Consider the following 18,310-nt stretch of genomic DNA (forward strand, 5'->3'; position numbering starts at 1 on the left):
TCTCCCTCCCTCCCCCTCTCGCTCTCTCCCTCCCTCTCTCTCTCTCTCTCTCTCTCTCTCTCTCTCTCTATCTATCTCTCGCCCCCCCTCTCTCTATCTATCTCTCGCCCCCTCTCTCTCTATCTATCTCTCTCTATCTATCTCTCTCTCTCTCCCTCCCTCCCCTCTCTCTCTCTCGCTCTCTCTTTTTGTCTCTCTCTTGCTTTCTGTCTCTCTTTTTCTCTCTCTTTCTCTCTCTCTCTCTCTCTCTCTGACTGAATATGTGCACACAAAAACACACTACATTATACAATATTACACAATATCTTTCTTTTAGCACAAACACAGACACACACTGGTGTTCATGTAAGGTGTATATTGTTTTTTTTTTGTTGCAACAACTAGGAGACTAGGAGGGGAGGGGAGGGAGGGAGGGAGGGAGGGAGGGAGGGAGGGAGAGAGAGAGAGAGAGAGAGAGAGAGAGAGAGAGAGAGAGAGAGAGAGAGAGAGAGAGAGAGAGAGAGAGAGAGAGAGAGAGAGAGAGAGAGAGAGAGAGAGAGAGAGAGAGAGAGAGAGAGAGAGAGAGAGAGAGAGAGAGAGAGAGAGAGGTAACATAAAAACTGAGATGTTACTCAATTAGAAAGTCTTTAGATCAGCCACATGGGTCACTGTGACTCAAAACGATAGAAAATGTGACGTGTAAACGTCCTAATACTTGCAGCTAATCACATTTTCAGTGTAAAAGGCGATAGTCGAGAGAGAGGTGCAGAATTATTCTCTTCTCATCTTTGAGAACTAGAGACGGTTCTCTATTTTTTCTCACGGTCAGAGCCGATGGTTTACACTACAGGAAGTGGTATGAGGTGCAGTGCAAAGTTTGCATATGCAGACAACAAACATGTTAGCAACAGGTACATCAACCTCACACTACTGCTTTTATTCTTAGATCTCCACCCACACACACACACACCGCTGCCTCAGACAGCTTGTGTCTCACCAGCTTGAGTCTCTCTGATCTCTGTGCCTGAGGTCATGAAACATTCCATGTGAAAGATGAAGCAGTCGAGTGTCTCGGGGGAAGCACACTGCGCCATTTAGTGCCTTTTTATATGAGATTATAATACGGCGTATATTATGGCAGAACAAAGTCCTAATCCGAGCGCAGGCGCGCGACACATGTTGTTTTTGTGGGTTTATAGTTTAAGGAAATGAACGCTTATCTAACTTCTCTCTTGTGTGTGTGTCCAGAGATGAGCTTGGTGGAGTTTTCCGAGCCGGGTGTGTTTAACTACTCCACTCTGTTGCTGAACGAGGAGAGAGGTGCGCTGTACGTCGGGGCCAGAGAGGCCATCTTTCAGCTTGACATCAACAACGTGTCCGTCAAAAATAACCAGGTGAAGATCTCTGACCTAAAAACACCATAGGGGTGTGACCTTTTAATTAACTATCAGTGCTGCTGTTAGAGAAAATTCAGCAACGCACCTTCCTGACCAATCAGAATCAAGAACCCAGCAGCCGTACGTCTGAAGCTACACTCCGGCGTTCCCCTGTTCAACCCCGTATGATACTTTTAATGAATGCTTTCTTTAATACTCTTCATAAAGTTTGTGACCTGTAAATTCCGCCTGTCGTTTTTCCTCCGGCGTCTCCGTCTCGTTTCAGTCCTGGAACATCACACATCATCAGAATCAAAGGGAAATTTCTTCCCACGGGCTTAACGTACACAGATGGCCTTTGCGCGTCGAGTGTGTAGAGCGTGTGATGTTTCCCCCTGAACTAAAACTAAAATGTTTTGTGGTTTTTAGGTGTTGTGGAAGGTTCCGAGTCTAGATAAGACACGGTGCACTTTAAAAGGGAAATCTGAAGAGGTAACGTTTTTAAAATAATAATTAGAATTTATGTTGGGGTTTTTTTTCTCCTGGTGGATGACCCGGTGTTTTTTTTTTTTTTTTTTTCTTTTTCCTTTCTGTGTGTTACAGACGGACTGTAGAAACTACATCCAGGTTCTTCAGGTGCTGGATGAAGAGCATCTGTTCGTGTGTGGGACCCATGCGTTTCAGCCGCTCTGCGATTACCTGGTGAGTAACGGCTCTGTCTCGGCTCTTCTCTCAGCCTGGGATTTCTGTGGGTTCTACAGTTCTGTGGTGTTCTACCAGTTCTACCAGTCTGAGAGACAAACCACATGTGGGGATTTCATAATAAACACCATAACTCAGACGTGTAGGTGATTAAAAGATTGGTTTTATTAACCGTAAAAACCTTCCCACGTCACTGCGATCTGCTAACACTAGAACCCCACTAGAAGTATCACGGTTCCTAGAACTAAAATACAGCCCAGAAAGCCCAGAGTTTAGTCTCTGCAGATCCAGAGACAGGCAGGATGAGGCTCGCTCACTGGTTCACTCTGCTGTCTGAATATTCTTTGTTTTTATCAGTGCTGATGTGCATCTTTGTGATAACAAAGTGATATCATGTTTGTCATAACATGATGTTCATGTCTGTCTTTAACACAAACCGCCTCTTGCTCGTGTGTAGTCTTTAAAGGACTTCATGCTGATGGGAAAGAAGGACGACGGCAGAGGGAAGTGTCCGTACGACCCTACTCAGAGTTTTACCACGGTTATGGTCGGTGAGTGATCGGTCCTTCTACACGCTCCCCATCTCCTCTTAGCGTCTGATTGTCCGTCGTGTTATCCGCAGTCTGTGTGTTAATCGGACATGTCCGTGTGTGTTCGTCGTACAGACGGCGAGTTGTACTCAGGGACCTCGTACAACTTCCTGGGCAGCGAGCCGATCATCTCCAGATTCTCACGTCCTCATAGCCTGCTGCGGACCGAGTACTCCACCTCCTGGCTCAACGGTACGCTTATTTACATATTTACACCACGGCACTGTTAAACGCTCCATTCTGATTGGGCAGAGTCTCGGCTTCTGGTACGTTATCGTTTCTATAGTAACTGATTCACAGGGGCTTGATGAAGGGATGAAGCTTGGAAGGAGTCTCCAGTGTCGGCACAACAGTTATGTTTTGATGTATTAACTAAGAGAGGGAGAGATGGAGAGGGAGAGATGGAGCGATTGAGAGATGGAGTGGGAGGGAAGGAGAGATGGAGAGGGAGGGAGAGATGGAGAAGGAGAGAGAGAGCGATTGAGAGAGAGGGGGGGAGGGAGAGATGGAGAGGGAGAGATGAAGAAGGAGAGAGAGCGATTGAGAGATGGAGAGGGAGGGAAAGAGATGAGAGGGAGAGATGGAGAGAGAGATGGAGAATGAGAGAGAGAGAGCGATTGAGAGGGAGGGAAAGAGCGATGGAGAGGGAGGGAAAGAGAGATGGAGAGGGAGGGAAAGAGATGGAGAGGGAGTGAGAGATGTAGTGAGGGAGGGAGAGATGGAGAAGGAGAGAGAGCGATGGAGAGGGAGGGAGGGAGAGATGGAGAGGGAGGGAAAGAGAGATGGAGAGGGAGGGAAAGAGATGGAGAGGGAGTGAGAGATGTAGTGAGGGAGAGGGAGGGAGAGATGGAGAAGGAGAGAGAGCGATTGAGAGATATGGAGATGGAGGGAGAGATGGAGAGAGATGGAGAAAGAGAGAGAGAGAGAATCTGCTCAGGGAACGATTGATTTAGCTGCAAGAACGTGAATACTTTTCACAGATATTCTGCAATGTTACAGTAACTATAAACAGATAAAGTATTTATATTCTTTTATTAATAGTATTTTGTAATCAGAGTCAAATCAGTGTAGTATAAAAGGATTATAAGAAAACACTTGCTGTTAAAAACTACAATAATTAACTCGTAATAAGTAACAATAAAACAACAATAATAACCCTAATAACCCAAAGTATGTTTCGTTTCTTACTTAATGCTAAAGGTTTTTTGTGTGTGTTACTAAACTAAAATGTTTCCCCTGTTCTGGCTGTGTGTCCTGTGTGCAGAGCCCAGGTTTGTGTTTGCAGACGTGATCCGGGAGGGAAGCAACAGTCCGGACGGCGACGACGATAAGATTTACTACTTCTTCACGGAGGTCTCTGTGGAGTACGAGTTCTTTGGGAAGCTCCTGATTCCCCGTATCGCTCGTGTGTGCAAGGTGATGTACTGTATTTATGTCCACGCTGCCATCACACCGACTTAAACACAAAGCCATTTTGTATTAATCAAGACCCTTTCTGTTAAATCTCAGGGTGACTTGGGCGGTCAGAGGACTCTGCAGAAGAAGTGGACATCCTTCCTGAAGGCCAAGCTGGTTTGCTCCATGCCTGAGCTCAATTTTGTCTTCAATGTCGTCCACGACGTGTTCATAGTTAAAACATCTGACTGGAGAGAAACGGTCATCTACGGTGTTTTCACTTCCCAGTGGTGAGCGTGGGTGTGTGTGTGTGTGTGTGTGTGTGTGTGTGAGAGAGAGATAGAGAATGTGTGGTTAAAAGATTAGTCCTTCGCTTAGTCATTTGTCACAACAATGAATGAGGAAGTGAGGTTTGATTTTCATAAAATGCTAATTCTTCTTCTTTCCTGTCTCTCGTAGGGGAAACATGGGCCTCTCTGCTGTGTGTGCGTATAACATGACCACAGTGGACGAGGTGTTCTCTAAAGGGAAGTACATGCAGAAGGCCATGGTGGAACAATCCCACACCAAGTGGGTCCAATACAACGGCATCACACCCTCTCCCAGACCTGGAGCGGTGCGTATTTAACCAGATAACAGAATCAAGCTCATGGGTCTGTGATACAATTACAACTTTATATTAAAATAGGAAAAAAAGACCACACGTTTTATGGAGATGTGATTTTAAAAAAAAAAACGAGTAGCCCATTTTAGATGTAAAAAAAATTCCATTAGCATCGAAAAAGTGGTCGTAGCGTCTAAGATTAAAGACAGTTGTTGTGACGTGACCCATACTCAGAATTCGTTCTCTGCTTTTAACCCATCCAAAATGCACACACACTGCAGTGAACACACACACACACACACACACACACACCGAGAACACACACCTGGAGCAGTGGGCAGTCATTTATGCTGCGGCGCCCGGTGAGCAGTTGGGGAGGGTTGTTTTCAGTCGTTGTATTGCCGGCCCGAGACTTGAACCCACAACCTTAGGGTTAGGAGTCAAACTCTCTAACCATTAGGCCACGACTTGTGTGGATTTGAGATAGAGAAAAAGAGCGAGAGTGACTGATTAGAGACGGATACATTTATGTATTATATATCAATGTTCTCCTCTTTGTGTTCCACAGTGCATTACCAACCAGAACCGCATGCAGAACATCACCAACTCTCTGCTGCTGCCCGACAAGACGCTGCAGTTTGTGAAGGACCACCCGCTCATGGCCGACCCCGTGCTGCCCATCGGACAGGGGCCGCGCCTCACCGCCAAAGACGTCAACTACACGCAGATTGTCGTGGAGAGAGTCACCGCTCTCGACAACAGCGTCTACGATGTTCTCTTCACCGCCACCGGTGAGTGCCTGTGACGTCCCTGCACCTCACGGAGACGTCCGAATCACGTCGGACGCTTATCTGTTAATTCAATTTAAAATCGCGTTTTTAAATTCGACTCCGATGACTGTGTTATCAGATAAAGGGTTTTTACACAAATCCGTGGTGTACGAAGGAGGCTCGCACATAATCGAAGAGATCCAGTTGCTGAAAAACTCCCAGCCAATCAAAACACTGCTCCTCTCCACAAAAGAGGTAAAGCTCATAAAACTACTATACAAGTCAAGTTTATACAGTATTAGTACTCGATTACAGTAGCACAGCGTTTTTATATATAAATGTACGATGTTCATTGTGTAATATTTATAAATAAATCTGATTTTGAGTAACACTAAGGGGATTTTATGCATGAGACCCAAACCCCTATTAATCTGTTATTAAATCTGTTATATTCACAAATACACTAACTCATTACTTTGTTCACTACAGGGCAGCTTCCTGTACGCAGGCTCGGACTCGGGGGTCATCCAGTCTCCCACTGCCTTCTGCGACAAATACGTGACCTGCGCAGACTGCGTTCTCACCCGTGACCCGTACTGTGCCTGGGACACGCACGCTGCTTCCTGTATCAACATTTTCCAGAAGCAGGATAACAAACCGCCCAGGTTAGTGACTCACCTGAACACGACGTCGCGAGTGTGTCGCGTCACGTGTATTGTAGGGATGGTTAGAAATATTGTGACTGATTATGTACTCGTAGCGCATTGTGGGTCTGCTCAGACTGCAGCTGGGCATCTTGGGCTTCAGGACACCGAATCACGAGTCGATTTATTTTGATTCTTAGAATCATTTGAACAAAATTTTAATGAATAAAATGAACGGCTGAAAAGAGTCTAATTCTCATAAGTGAGGGAAATTATCTGCATTTTTATATATAGATAAATATATATGTGTGTGTATATATTATTAATATAGATTATATTATATTATTTTCTGTAAAATTTAAGTGAATTTTCCATAAAAAAGATAGAACCTGATGTTCTTCTTCAGATCGTCCCCTGATTATTATCGGAATGTATAAAATGCAGCTTGTTATCATCTTTCTGTTTCTAATCTACAGGAAGTACATTCAGAACCTGAAAGGGGATGCAGACAAGTGTCCATCAGGTAGGTGCTTTAGATAACCGTCCACATTCACATCCATAAAGAAATCCTTCCTGCCCTCCGTGAACGTAAACAGAGTACGTTTTCATCAGATAAATATTTATCTGTAATAATAATGACACACACATGACTAGTCCTGACGGTCAGGACAGGAACCTCATATCTCTGTAACCCGTTTGCAATGCAAATTCTTGAGAACATTTTTTGCCGACCGCATTCTTTTGCTGTCACGGTGACGGTTCCGATAGTAAAGTAGTTAAAGCTGGTGGTTGAGACGCTGAGTGTGGTCGATCTGGATAAGAGCTGCGATTATCAGTCGATCTGATGTTAATCACGTCGGTGTTTGTATGTGACCCGTGTCTACCACTAGCACAAACTCTGACAGCCCGCATGATCTCCCATCATCGAGCGTTTACTCTGATTTAATCTGTAGACCGTCTCACGGCTCATCCGTTAAAACAGCCACGTATGTTCTTCTGCTAGAATCAAACAACTGTGAAAAGAGTTAATTAAAGAAAACTTCGGAGTGTGAACGCGGCTGACGTTAAGAGTCGTCGCCGGAGCGGCACGTAGTGTCCGATAACTCGAAATCTTACGGTCGCGTCGGAAGATAGAAGAAGTCCCCTATACCAAGAGAAGCCAGCTAGAATTTAGAGAGTTTACAGACAATTGAGAGACAATTTAGAGACATTGTCTCAAAGCAGCTATACAGAACATAAACGATTATAAAACCTTGCTCTGGGTTTAGATTGGAAGCAGTAAACATTTAACTTGGATCATTCTGGGTACAGTAGAGTTGCAGCGTTAGCATTAGATTTACATGAGCATTTCTGCATTTTAATCCTGTCTCCCATCTCGTCTCCTCCACAGCGAGACCACGCTCTATAAACCACCCACAGCAGATGGTGGTAAAGCCGGGCAGTTCGGCGGAGCTGGCGTGCACCGTGCGCTCCAACCTGGCACAGGTGTTTTGGAAGGTCAACGACAGCATCCTGACCGAGTCGGCTCACTTCCTGGTGATGGGCGACTCAGCGCTGCTCATCTACAGCGTGGCTCCACAGAACCAGGGCCACTACGAGTGCTGGACCGTAGAGTCCGCGGCCGGGAAGAACTTCACCCGGTTGGAAGCCTCCTACATCCTCCGTCTGGAGCGTTCTGAAATCATGCCCATGTCCTCGGTCGAGATCATCGACGTTCCCAATCCCGATCCGTCCACATCACGCACTACCACCACCACCACGGCATCACGAGGTAATAACGGCAACAGTAACACCGCAGGACCTTCACCACTAACGCCATCTACCCGGTCCAGTGTTCCTCCGCCCCCACTAACCCGCCCCGCTACCACGGCTAACGTCTACGGCGTAAAAGCAGACACTAAACATTACGTCCCTCCTCAAAGTAGCGATTCACAAAATCAAGGACCTGAGATCAAGGATCCGCATGCAAAGTACCTCCAGTATGACAACAGTAAAGCTCTGTTGTTCCTCTTCCTGCTTTTCTTCCTCCTGTTCCTGTGCGGCCTGGTGTACAACTGCTACATGCAGTACCTTCCTGGTCCGTGTCTGAGGCTCCGAGCCGCCATGCTCGGCTCGCAGAAGAAGCCGCAGCGCGAGTACGCAGCCTGTGAGGGGGGATTAATGGAAGTGTTGCCAGAAAAACGTGACCCGCACGGACCACCACATCAGAACGGAGCACTCCGAGACACAGGATACGAAACGGAAACGGAATACGGAAACGGGAAAATCCCATCAAATAGCTGTGAAGGAGAGAACAACGGAGCCTTGAAACAGGGGCCGTTTGACGTTAAATGCGAATCGGATTCGATCAAGTACGCAGACGCTGACGAATCGTAACGGAAAGACAGAACAGACGACTTTTCTCTGGCTCGTATACCAGCGTTTGGATAGATTTATTCCCAAACATCTCACACATTTTTTTCATGGTCTTGCTGTCTCACTTTTTTTTTTTTTTTGACAATCCGATTTTTGACAGCGTCGTTTTTTTGCATAGATCATCAAGCAAAAAAATAAATCCACATGATTCCAAATTGGAAACGTGGTTTACCAAATTGGTAAGTTAACTCAAAGTTTTCCAAATTGGAGTAATATATATATATATATATATATATATATATATATATATATATATATATAATTTTTTTTTTAGATGGGGGAAATTTTCCTCTTTTTTCCCTCCTTCCACCTTCCGTACAATCTGTTTGTTGCATCGTTGCGTGTTCCTCTCTCAGGGACGTCGATCCGACTTCGCCAGATCTTTCCTGATCAGCACACGGAGGAAGGATTGTTTAAAAAAATAAACAGAATTCCGGACAGAACATCGGGAGGAAATTCCTTCCTCGTGGATGTGGAAATTAAGACTGTGAGTTAAGACTGATGATGATGATGATGCAACAGTATTTTTTCCCAATGAAAAAAAAAAAGAAAGAAAGAAGCGTACAATAAACTGTGAGCGCTCGGTTCAGTAAAACTGGTGTCCTGGTGAACAGGTTGGCTTTCCGGGCTCGGTTCCTGTTACCCTGTGGTTCTGTGGTTCTTATTCCATTATATTCCATAATATGTTGATGTGAACTTTCTGGGTTCTTCTCTAACAGCCCTGATCCTGGAGAAACCCCACGATCGGCACAATACGCAGAAATGTGTGACGTCAGGCTTCTGCAGAAAGATTATTATTATTATTATTATTATTATTATTATTAAAGCATCTAAATCAGCTTAGTAGGAATTTGGAGGGTTTTTTCCTCTTTAATTGTTTTAACTAACAAATTCTCAATTTCCATCTCACTCACCTCTGTGTGTGATTTCTGAATTTCTTACTGTCTCTCTCTCTCTCTTTCTCTCTCTCATCTCTCTCTCTTTTACTCACTTACACTCTCTCTCTCTCACTCTCTTTCTCACTCACTCAGTCTCTTGCTCTCTCTCTCTCTCTCCCTGCACAGCCTGCTCGTCTTTTCCATCCTCCTCCTCCTCCTCTTCCTCCTCCTCCTCATCCTGGAGAGGTGTGGAGGGTGGAGGTGCTCGCCTGCTCCCCCCGCTGTTGAGCGATCAGTCCTGGGGTGTTCACTCCCACCAGGCCTTCCTCCTGTTCTGCCTGGCTGTGGGTGAGTGGTACCTCTGACCTTTGACCTGTGCAGCCTGCCTGGCCTGCTTGCAGTCTCTCATGCTTGCTGTTGTGATGTATTCCCCCTCTTTCTCTCTCACTCATTCTCTCTTTACCTTTACTTCTTTCTCTGTTCTCTCTCCTAGTGTTTCCACACTATTCATTCCCCTATCCACATTTGCTCGATTTCTCTCTCTCTCTCTCTCTCTCTCTATCTTCTCCTTCAACTGTTCAGGAAACTCCACAAAAGTTCTTCCTTCGCTTCCTTTCTGTATTTCTCTTTTTATTCATCACGGCTGTTCCGAGCTTCGGATTAATCCATAAAAGGTTCTGTTAAACTTTACGAAGACGAGGAAGCCCTAATGAAGTCCTGACATAATGCAGGTTCTCAGCGATGCATGTTGCCAGATCTTCTGAAAACACCCAACCCTCCGTCACTGCCTTGAAGCCTGAAACCACTCAGTGTTTGAGTAGCTCTTAAACTCTGGAACATTTTGCACAACACTTCAAAATATAAGAAGAAAGTTCCTTCTATTCTTTTTTTTTTTTCCCAGTTGGAAAATCAGATTTCTTTCCTCCGATGTTTGCTGTTCGAGTTGCCTTTGTTTAAATATTATTAAAAAAAAAATAAAAAAAAAGTAAGAAAGAAAGTAACATCAAAATGAACTTTGAGCACATTGGACATTTGACCTGTTTCTGTATGATGATCTTGTTGTTTTTATTTTGCTTGTACAGTGTAAATATAAGTCCAGATGTATATTCTGACTGTACATATTGTTTTCTCTCAATTTTAGCCACCTTAATAAATGAATTAATCGACGTTAAAGATCCTGTTTGCTTCCTTTCGCTCGTATCGGAGATTGTAAATCGTAAACAAACGTCTTCTCGGACGTCGGAAGCGGGACGTGTCACGATTAACACGTTCGCTCTGAAGTCATCATGAAGCTGCAGTACAGGAAATTTTCAGTTACATCCCATAATGTTCCTGCAAATCGGGTTTCGACGGAAAACTTCACGCCGGTTGGTTTAAACTACTTCTTAAACGAGCCCTACAGAACGAGTTGATTATTTTCTGACATGTTTTATTCCACTTATACAACAGCGATCTGTCAACAATTTGCATTTGTTAAAGAATAAAGGTACATTTTTATCCCTTTACAGTTACATTTAATATTGTGGATCACCTACTGATGTACCGTATTTACGCATGTGTGTGTTTATTTTTTTTAACCCGATTGCTTCCTCGCTTGGTTTCACCTAAAGCACGTAGCTGTTGAAGCTGAGAATGAAGCATGTGGTAAGAGCTGAAGCTTTGCGAGTGCCGAGTGTGTTTTGTTCGTGTGTAAGTGCCGTTTGTTCCTCAGGTCCTGGTGACGTTAGCCTTCAGTGGCACTCGAACGGGCGGAGACTGGAGACGCCGGTCACGGAGTACAGACACGCCCTCTGTGCTGGTGATGTGCTGGTGAGCAGCTGGGTGAGGGAGGAGCCTCTGAGTAAAGACACACAATACCAGTGCAGCGCCGTGTCAGGGGCAGGAAATGACACGTCAAAAATCGATCTGCGACTCAGCAGCAGAGGTAATGGGTCCTATTAGAAGAGATGAACAGTTCAGTCGGGGATGAAATTCTGTTACGCTCGAGTCTGGAGGCCATCAGATGTGTCTGTCATTTAATCTTCCTGTGGGCCTGCAGTTAAACATGCAGCAAATAAAACAGTTATTTAGGGGAAAATATACTTTATTATACTGTTATATAATCATACATTATTATTACTTATATACTCATTATTACAATACTAGAACACATCACACTATTATACCCCTTACTCCATATCTCACACTATTATACCCCTTACTCCATATCTCACACTATTATACCCCTTACAGTACTCTATATCACAATTAATTATACCCCTTTACTCTATCACACACTATAATACCCCTTACTCTATATCACACACTATTATACCCCTTACTCTATATCACACACTATTATACCCCCTTACTCTATATCACACACTACAATACCCCTTACAGTACTCTATATCACACACTATAATACCCCTTACTCTATTATACCCCTTACAGTACCCTATATCACAAACAATTATACCCTTGGTTCCTTGGGTTCCTCTAACACACTGATGCTGTAAAAGAAATAAAGCAATAAGACCCTTTAATATGTATTTATGGTGTCTTCATATCGACATAAACGGTATTTTATAAGTAGAAAAAAAATCATTTTGACCAAGTGGGTTTTCTCAGACCACCGTACACAGTTGCTCTCCAGGTAGAATCTGTTGTGTGTGTTTTCACAGATGAAGCCGACACCGTGTCAGAAGAGCTGAACCAGTGGAGAGCCGCCCTCACCGAGCATGAGAGACATTTTAATAACTGGAAGAAACTCTGGGTAGGTACACACACACACACACACACACACACATCCACCTGAGCATCGACTGGCTCACTGGACTGCTGGAGTGTTTTGTTCGTATCGAATGTAGATTAAAAATAAAATCTTTGCAGTCTATTTATCCTAAGCATCTACATAATGTCTTGCCCAAGCTACAGGCAACGTGTTTTCGCGTACGTGTGAGACATGCGCTTACGTGGTTGTGTGCGCTTTATTCTGCTTGAGAAAACAGGAAGAGAAATCGGCTGTGGCTTGTGTGTTCGCATGCCATCCTAACCGACTGTCTGCCGAGCAAACGCTGTAAATTATTAAGCAGAAAAAGTGAGTCTAGAAGCAAGAAACACTGACGTGAGGAAAACGGTGAGAGCAAGGCATCGTGTCATATCGGGGTCCCACTTAACCCCACTAATCACACTTGAACTGTTTTTTCTTCAACTTTGTACCACCCAGAAATCACATAGCATGGCATTTTGTGGCATTTTTAAAGGAAGGATATGAAAGCAAATAATAAAAAAGACTGAGAAAAATGCACAAGAATACAGAAAGCAAGGAGGAAAATGAAAGCGTGTGTGTGTGTGTTTGTGTCCTCAACAGGAAAGCTGTGACGGACAAGATATACTCTGAACGAGCTTTTATCACTGGACGAGTTTCCGTACTTGTCGTGTGCGCTCTTCACTCAGCCAGGATGAATCCAGCACGCCCTCATCCTCTATCTCTCTCTCTCTCTCTCTCCCTTTGGGGTTAAAAACTAAAGAGAATCTTCAGCCGGTGTTTCGGAAATCTGGTGTTTTCACAAAGCCAGATGTTTGAAACGACAGAAGAAAATCTCATGGTTTCGGGCCACGATGCACAGATCGGTTTTAGGTCGAAAGCTGCTTGAGGTTTTACATTTAAATTTCACTTGTGTGCAAGTAAAACACAAGGGCGCCTGAGAGAATGTGTGTGTTTAGGAAATTATTAGGTTTTTTTTGTGTCGTTATCATGTCTGTGTGAAATTTTAAAGCCACAAATTTTTAAAAGATTTCCAGTGAAATGTTTTAAGAAAGACACAAGGTGGTAAAGGGGCAGTTTGTCATATTTAGAGCCCTCTATTGCCTGCAAGGGGAACTGCAGGTATGATAGAAAGTGTTCTTGCTCCTATCGTGGTCTTCATGAACGGCCTTTTTAAGGAAAACAAGGCACAGTTAAGCAACTAATCAAACCGGGGCGGAGTTCATCGATGTAAAAACGAACCTTGCAAGATCTTTCCAAAATTAGATTAGGTCGAGAATTGGCTCATTCTTTTAAATACATTTATCATATGTAATATTTAGTATAATGTTTAGAACAGCCATCGTTTAATAATCTTCAGGCTTTGGTGCTAAAACACCATTAACGGGAGAAACAGAGCCACACAGGATACACGTTTTATCTTAAAGTATTCTCTACACTCTTCAGGTAAAGTAAAAACAGACCTAACCCCGAGACATGCTACTGAGACACTTCTCTAAGAAAATAATAAAAATATGAACCACTTTGTGCTGCCGTATAAACCTTAACCCAAAAACAACCAATATGATGCCTTACTTTTACCTTTTATACTCATCTTTCTACTCACAGCTAGAAATCATCTACAAATATTTACTATTGCTATATTGTTTCCTGCCTTCACACGTGGAAAGGGTCGATATAGATATTTCAGTGTTATGACCGTCTTGCTAAATGAATGTACTCAATAAATCGGACATCGAAAAGGTTCGGATTTTCAGCGTGCTTTTTTTTGGGTTGTTATTAATCAGATCTCATTCAGAGTCAGCTTTTTTTAGTTTAAAAAAAAAAAAAAAAACACATTATGGCTTCTCTACCTAAACAAAGATTAAATTATTAGTATTCCATTTTACAGCTAGATTGTTTTAGGACGTTTGGGATAAATGAACTGCTGAACATGAGCTCGTATTAAACCCTAATATCCAAATAACCCAAATAAAGATCACTTACAGAGACTTCTGAGAGACACTGTAAATATTATCAGTGGCATCACAGCACCATCTTCTGCTGAAACAAGGAATTAGATTGTGTAAAAAACACACCGCAACACTAAGGATTTTCTTCCATAAAATATTCAATATGAAAAAGCAATTATATTTATATTTATTAGATTGTATATGACATGCTGGCTTCACAATGGTCTTTTTTTTTTTTACTTGACAACATAAAATGAAGTCATTTTCCATTTCTGAATGTCAACATTTTTCTTAAAATGAACATTACTTTGCATTTCAAGGCACATTTATAGCAAAAACATTATTCGTTGCCATCTCCTTGGTAACTGACCGTTTATAATGCTTCGTACACAAAAGGTCAACATTTACAGCTTAATCCTGACAACATTACAGAAGTTTAAGCATTTGTGTTTACCATTTTTTTTTTTTTTATCAATTAAAAAAAAAAATCATGTGGTTTTATTCCCCAGCATTAGGTCTCGCCACATTTCAGTGCTTTGCTTCATAATCAAATAAAGAACCTCACTCTTCATAAGTCAAATCGATTGACAAAAGAAACAAGGACTAGTGTACGCTTTCTTTGATTGCCTTCCATAAAGTATTATTCCCGCCCAAACTTGGTGAAAGTGCGCCACGTCCGCGCGACGCTCTGCAAGAAATACAAGTTAACTAAAATACTGTGGAAAAAAAAAAAAAACTCTCTCTCATCTTCAGTCACAAAAAGGCGACGTCCGATACTGATACCGATGCTAAAGATGTAGCAAAGAACATTAATCGTTTTCCTGTGCAGAATCGTTATTGAAAATGTTTAAGACCCCTTTTTAAAAATCCTGAACACTTAAGTATGGTTTAGCATTGTCCTGATTCTCTGTCTGAGCGTAGGAGCTGTGAAAAATCCAGCTAAATGCACAGGAGGATTTAATCTTAAAGGTCGCAAGTATTCACTGAATACCAGAATAATCCGCAGGAAGGCTCCAGAGAATCAGTGGGTCTCAGTGTCACTGCTGCTTCGGAAGAGGCCTTCTAAATAACAGGATGTGCGGTTCTGGAAGGACAGGGGGGGGGGAGAAAAAGAGGAAGTGACTTTCTTTTAATAATAAATAAATAAATAAAATAATAAATCTGCACGTCATGTCAACAAATTTCTCATCAAGTAAAACCAGTACAACATACAGGGCTAAGTGATGTGATACGATGGAAAGAGCTGATGTTTCAGACATTTGTTCTCATTATGATCGAGTCTGTTTATATTATACCTTAAATGAATTTACCCTCTTTCTTTGTAAATATACGGCTAAATATTTACGGGTAAATGTAAATACACAGACGATTAACCATAACACCTATTTGTGATTTTCCCCCAAACTGCTGACAGAAAGATGGAACCAACACGTTCCAGCATGGTAATGCCCTTGCAGCTTCATGAAGCACCAAGTTTGTAAAGGAAGAACTTGAATGAACCCCACTGAATAATTTTTGGGATGATCTGTAACCCCGAATACACCCCCAGACCTCCTCATTTGACGTTAGAGTCTGATCTCACTAAAGCTCTCGTGGCTGAATGAATGAATGAATGCATGCAAATCCTTACAGCCACACACCAACATCTAATGGAAAGTCTTCCCAGAACAGTAGAACTTATAACAGTAATCAATCAATAAATAAATAAGATATTCAACAAGCACATATGGGTGTCACACTCAGTCGTCCACCAAAAAAAAAAAGGTTTCATCACGCGTGACAAGGAAAGGAGTTAAACAAATTAATCTTGTATACAGAAAACTAAATATTCAGTATCTCAATGCTGACTTGCTACTGACCAGGATCGTGAATCATGTAATGCACCCATCCGAGGGATTGCTGAACACCAAGCCTCCTCCATTCGTCTTCAGACATCAGGTGGGACTTGGGCACTTGCTTGGCCAACTCGCGTGGCAAAACGACATGCCTGGCATACGAAAAAGTTTCAGAGCACAATTAATTATTCATACTCTGATTCTGACCGTGACAAAAACAGAGCAAACAAAGACTAGGTTAAATATGTAACGTCATACGGGATATAATTTTAGTATCTATTTAAATAACCGATGTTTTAAAGCCTACTAATTTAACGATTACATTTGACACAATGATTAGACCTTGAACTCCAGATTCAGGTGTTTGTTCGACTCATTGGATGTTTTAATTAGACAGGGAAAAAAAAAAAAAAAAAGACGTCCCCTCTTTTGTCACGTTTTTGCATTCCGTTGGTAAAATGTCAACATTTTGCAGATCTGAAGCAGTTTTTTAAACAAGTATTTTACATCTAATGTGCATCCCACAGTTTGAATACAGTAGCACGATGTGCCAAGACAAACAGAGCTGATAAAAGGTTGAAACACAGGTTGAGTGTTATCCTGGATCAGACATTTTCTGCTCTGATCTGTTGTGAGTAGTGTGTGTGTGTGTGCACGCTGGTGATCACGAAGATCCTGTAGATGAACAAACCGTAAACAACTGTCAGAAATACAATCCTGAATTTCCTTTCCACTGCTTATCTTTTTTTAACCTATCCAGAGATTGTACCAGCTCCAGTTGGGTTCCGTGTCATGAAGATTCAGACCTTCATTGAGAAGAGTCCAACCCTGTGAGGATCCTAAACATGTTCCAGCTCCAGTTGGTTTTTGCTTCATGAAGTACTCGGTCTAAGAGAAGATGCCAACTCCATGTGGTCTATGAGGACAACAACCTCCTGATCAATACACCACTTTCAAACTGTATCTGACTTTAGAAAGGACATTATTCATAATAAACATCTCTGGTGTTTATAACAGTTTATAAATCACACCCTACGGTGTCACCCAAATGAGGATGAGGTTCACTTTTGAGTCTGGTTCCTCTCAAGGTTTCTTCCCCTTCCATCAAGGGAGTTTTTCCTCACTAGAGTCACCTCAGGCTTGTTCATTAGAGATAAATACAAACACATTAAAATATAAGTCTAATATTAATCTTGAACTTTTGTATAATATTAAACTTTTTGTACTACATTTCTTACGTTCTGTTAAGCTGCTTTGAGACAACGTCCAATATTAAAGTGTTATACAAATAAATTTAAATTGAATTGAATCAAATTAGTGACAAGTTTTTATTCATTTGAAGATAAATAGTCTCAAACGTCCGACTTGTTACCTCAAACGTCCGACTTGTTACCTCAAACGTCCGACTTGTTACCTCAAACGTCCGACTTGTTACCTCAAACGTCCGACTTGTTACCTCAAACGTCCGACTTGTTACCTCAAACGTCCGACTTGTTACCTCAAACGTCCGACTTGTTACCTCAAACGTCCGACTTGTTACCTCAAACGTCCGACTTGTGATATTTCTCAATTTTTTTTGTATACTTTACCACAAAACACTGTCTGCTTCTCCAAAAGTATCGCGATATGATCTCCCTGAGTATCGAGATATGACCTTTTTCCCTCAGATTTGTTCAGCTGCACATCAAAGGGCCGCGTGACGCCTCAGCACCATGTAGCACAAACCGAGGGTGTAAAAAAAACTTACAAATTCGACCTTAGACTTTTACTTAGCGATATTTTACTACATACAAACTTGTTAGTCAAACTTGTTCGTCTTCTTTTCCTCACTTCCAGGGGAGAAAAGTTTCACCTCAGTGGAGAGAAAGTTTACTATTTAGCCTGTTAGCTGCTACATAGCTAAGGCTATTAAACTAAGCACAGTTAGCCTGACTTTATTTACCTGTACTCGTAGAGGTCGTCGGTGTATTTATCTGAGTAGTAGATTTGTTTATGAGCCATGGCGCGTGCGCTAAACAAACTAAATCACCTCAGCATTAACGTTCTCTATGGAATGTTCTCGTCCAGCCGCACGAGCGCTTTGCAAAAAAGAAAACTTTTTTGAATGCGCGATTAAAATGAGATTTCGCTTGTCTGATTGGCTAGAAGGAACCACGTGACGTAAACGCCGCCACTGAGCACGCGCACTTCCAAAGCGCCCTACGTAGTGCACTGAGTTTATTTGTAATTCAGCCCCTAAGTGTGCGTTTAAATAAACCCCGCCCCTTTTGCATGGATTGGCCAATGAAACGGACACCATGTCAATACCCTCCTACCTCTGAAGGCTCCCTATGTAGGGATCGAAAGTAACGGTCATTTAGAACGCGCTTGTCGCACAATTTATACGTAATCACTAAGCTCAATAAAAAATAATGGCTAAGA

At 42.5% G+C, this 18,310-nt stretch overlaps 2 protein-coding genes across 17 annotated transcripts in view; one reads left to right on the plus strand and one right to left on the minus strand.

Moving 5' to 3' along the window:
- The window catches only part of sema4d (sema domain, immunoglobulin domain (Ig), transmembrane domain (TM) and short cytoplasmic domain, (semaphorin) 4D), a 50,028-nt gene extending 39,502 nt beyond the window's left edge, over window positions 1-10,526 (plus strand). For 8 of the 9 annotated variants that reach the window (XM_060891710.1, XM_060891708.1, XM_060891709.1 and 5 more), the window contains 13 exons: window positions 1,228-1,373; window positions 1,785-1,847; window positions 1,959-2,057; window positions 2,515-2,608; window positions 2,723-2,839; window positions 3,912-4,063; window positions 4,157-4,332; window positions 4,502-4,658; window positions 5,215-5,437; window positions 5,556-5,671; window positions 5,906-6,081; window positions 6,537-6,583; window positions 7,451-10,526. In XM_060891710.1, coding sequence (XP_060747693.1) covers window positions 1,228-1,373; window positions 1,785-1,847; window positions 1,959-2,057; window positions 2,515-2,608; window positions 2,723-2,839; window positions 3,912-4,063; window positions 4,157-4,332; window positions 4,502-4,658; window positions 5,215-5,437; window positions 5,556-5,671; window positions 5,906-6,081; window positions 6,537-6,583; window positions 7,451-8,436 — 2,552 coding nt within the window. In that variant the 3' untranslated portion in view covers window positions 8,437-10,526. The remainder of the gene's footprint in view (window positions 1-1,227; window positions 1,374-1,784; window positions 1,848-1,958; window positions 2,058-2,514; window positions 2,609-2,722; window positions 2,840-3,911; window positions 4,064-4,156; window positions 4,333-4,501; window positions 4,659-5,214; window positions 5,438-5,555; window positions 5,672-5,905; window positions 6,082-6,536; window positions 6,584-7,450) is intronic. The other variant, XR_009649824.1, reaches the window with a different exon arrangement.
- Window positions 10,235-18,014, minus strand: zgc:86839 (Cyclin-dependent kinases regulatory subunit 2-like). Of its 8 annotated transcripts, XR_009649829.1 has the most exons (7): window positions 17,832-18,014; window positions 15,914-16,041; window positions 15,046-15,138; window positions 14,089-14,142; window positions 11,974-12,104; window positions 11,812-11,845; window positions 10,235-11,385 (listed from the first exon to the last, which is right to left on the minus strand). XR_009649829.1 is itself a non-coding variant. In XM_060891717.1 (4 exons), the coding sequence occupies exons 1-3, from the start codon at window positions 17,888-17,890 to the stop codon at window positions 15,092-15,094; spliced, it is 234 nt and encodes a 77-aa protein (XP_060747700.1). In that variant the 5' UTR covers window positions 17,891-18,014; the 3' UTR covers window positions 10,235-11,385; window positions 15,046-15,091. The 8 variants fall into 8 exon arrangements, 1 of the variants encoding a protein (XP_060747700.1); XR_009649830.1 differs by lacking the exon at window positions 11,812-11,845; XR_009649825.1 differs by having other exon boundaries at window positions 11,812-12,104.
- Window positions 18,015-18,310: the final 296 nt, after the last annotated feature.

The sequence above is a fragment of the Tachysurus vachellii genome, chromosome 17 (genome assembly GCF_030014155.1).
Source record: "Tachysurus vachellii isolate PV-2020 chromosome 17, HZAU_Pvac_v1, whole genome shotgun sequence".
NCBI classification, from domain to species: domain Eukaryota; kingdom Metazoa; phylum Chordata; class Actinopteri; order Siluriformes; family Bagridae; genus Tachysurus; species Tachysurus vachellii.

What these genes read in the sequence shown, in the direction of transcription:
- zgc:86839 (XM_060891717.1), bottom strand. Translation starts at nt 17,890, where the DNA reads ATGGCTCATAAACAAATCTACTACTCAGATAAATACACCGACGACCTC. An exon ending in GACGACCTCTACGAGTACAG is followed by an intron (nt 16,042 to 17,831) that starts GTAAATAAAGTC and finishes TTCGTATGCCAG; the next exon opens with GCATGTCGTTTTGCCACGCG. An exon ending in TTACATGATTCACGATCCTG is followed by an intron (nt 15,139 to 15,913) that starts GTCAGTAGCAAG and finishes CTGTCCTTCCAG; the next exon opens with AACCGCACATCCTGTTATTT.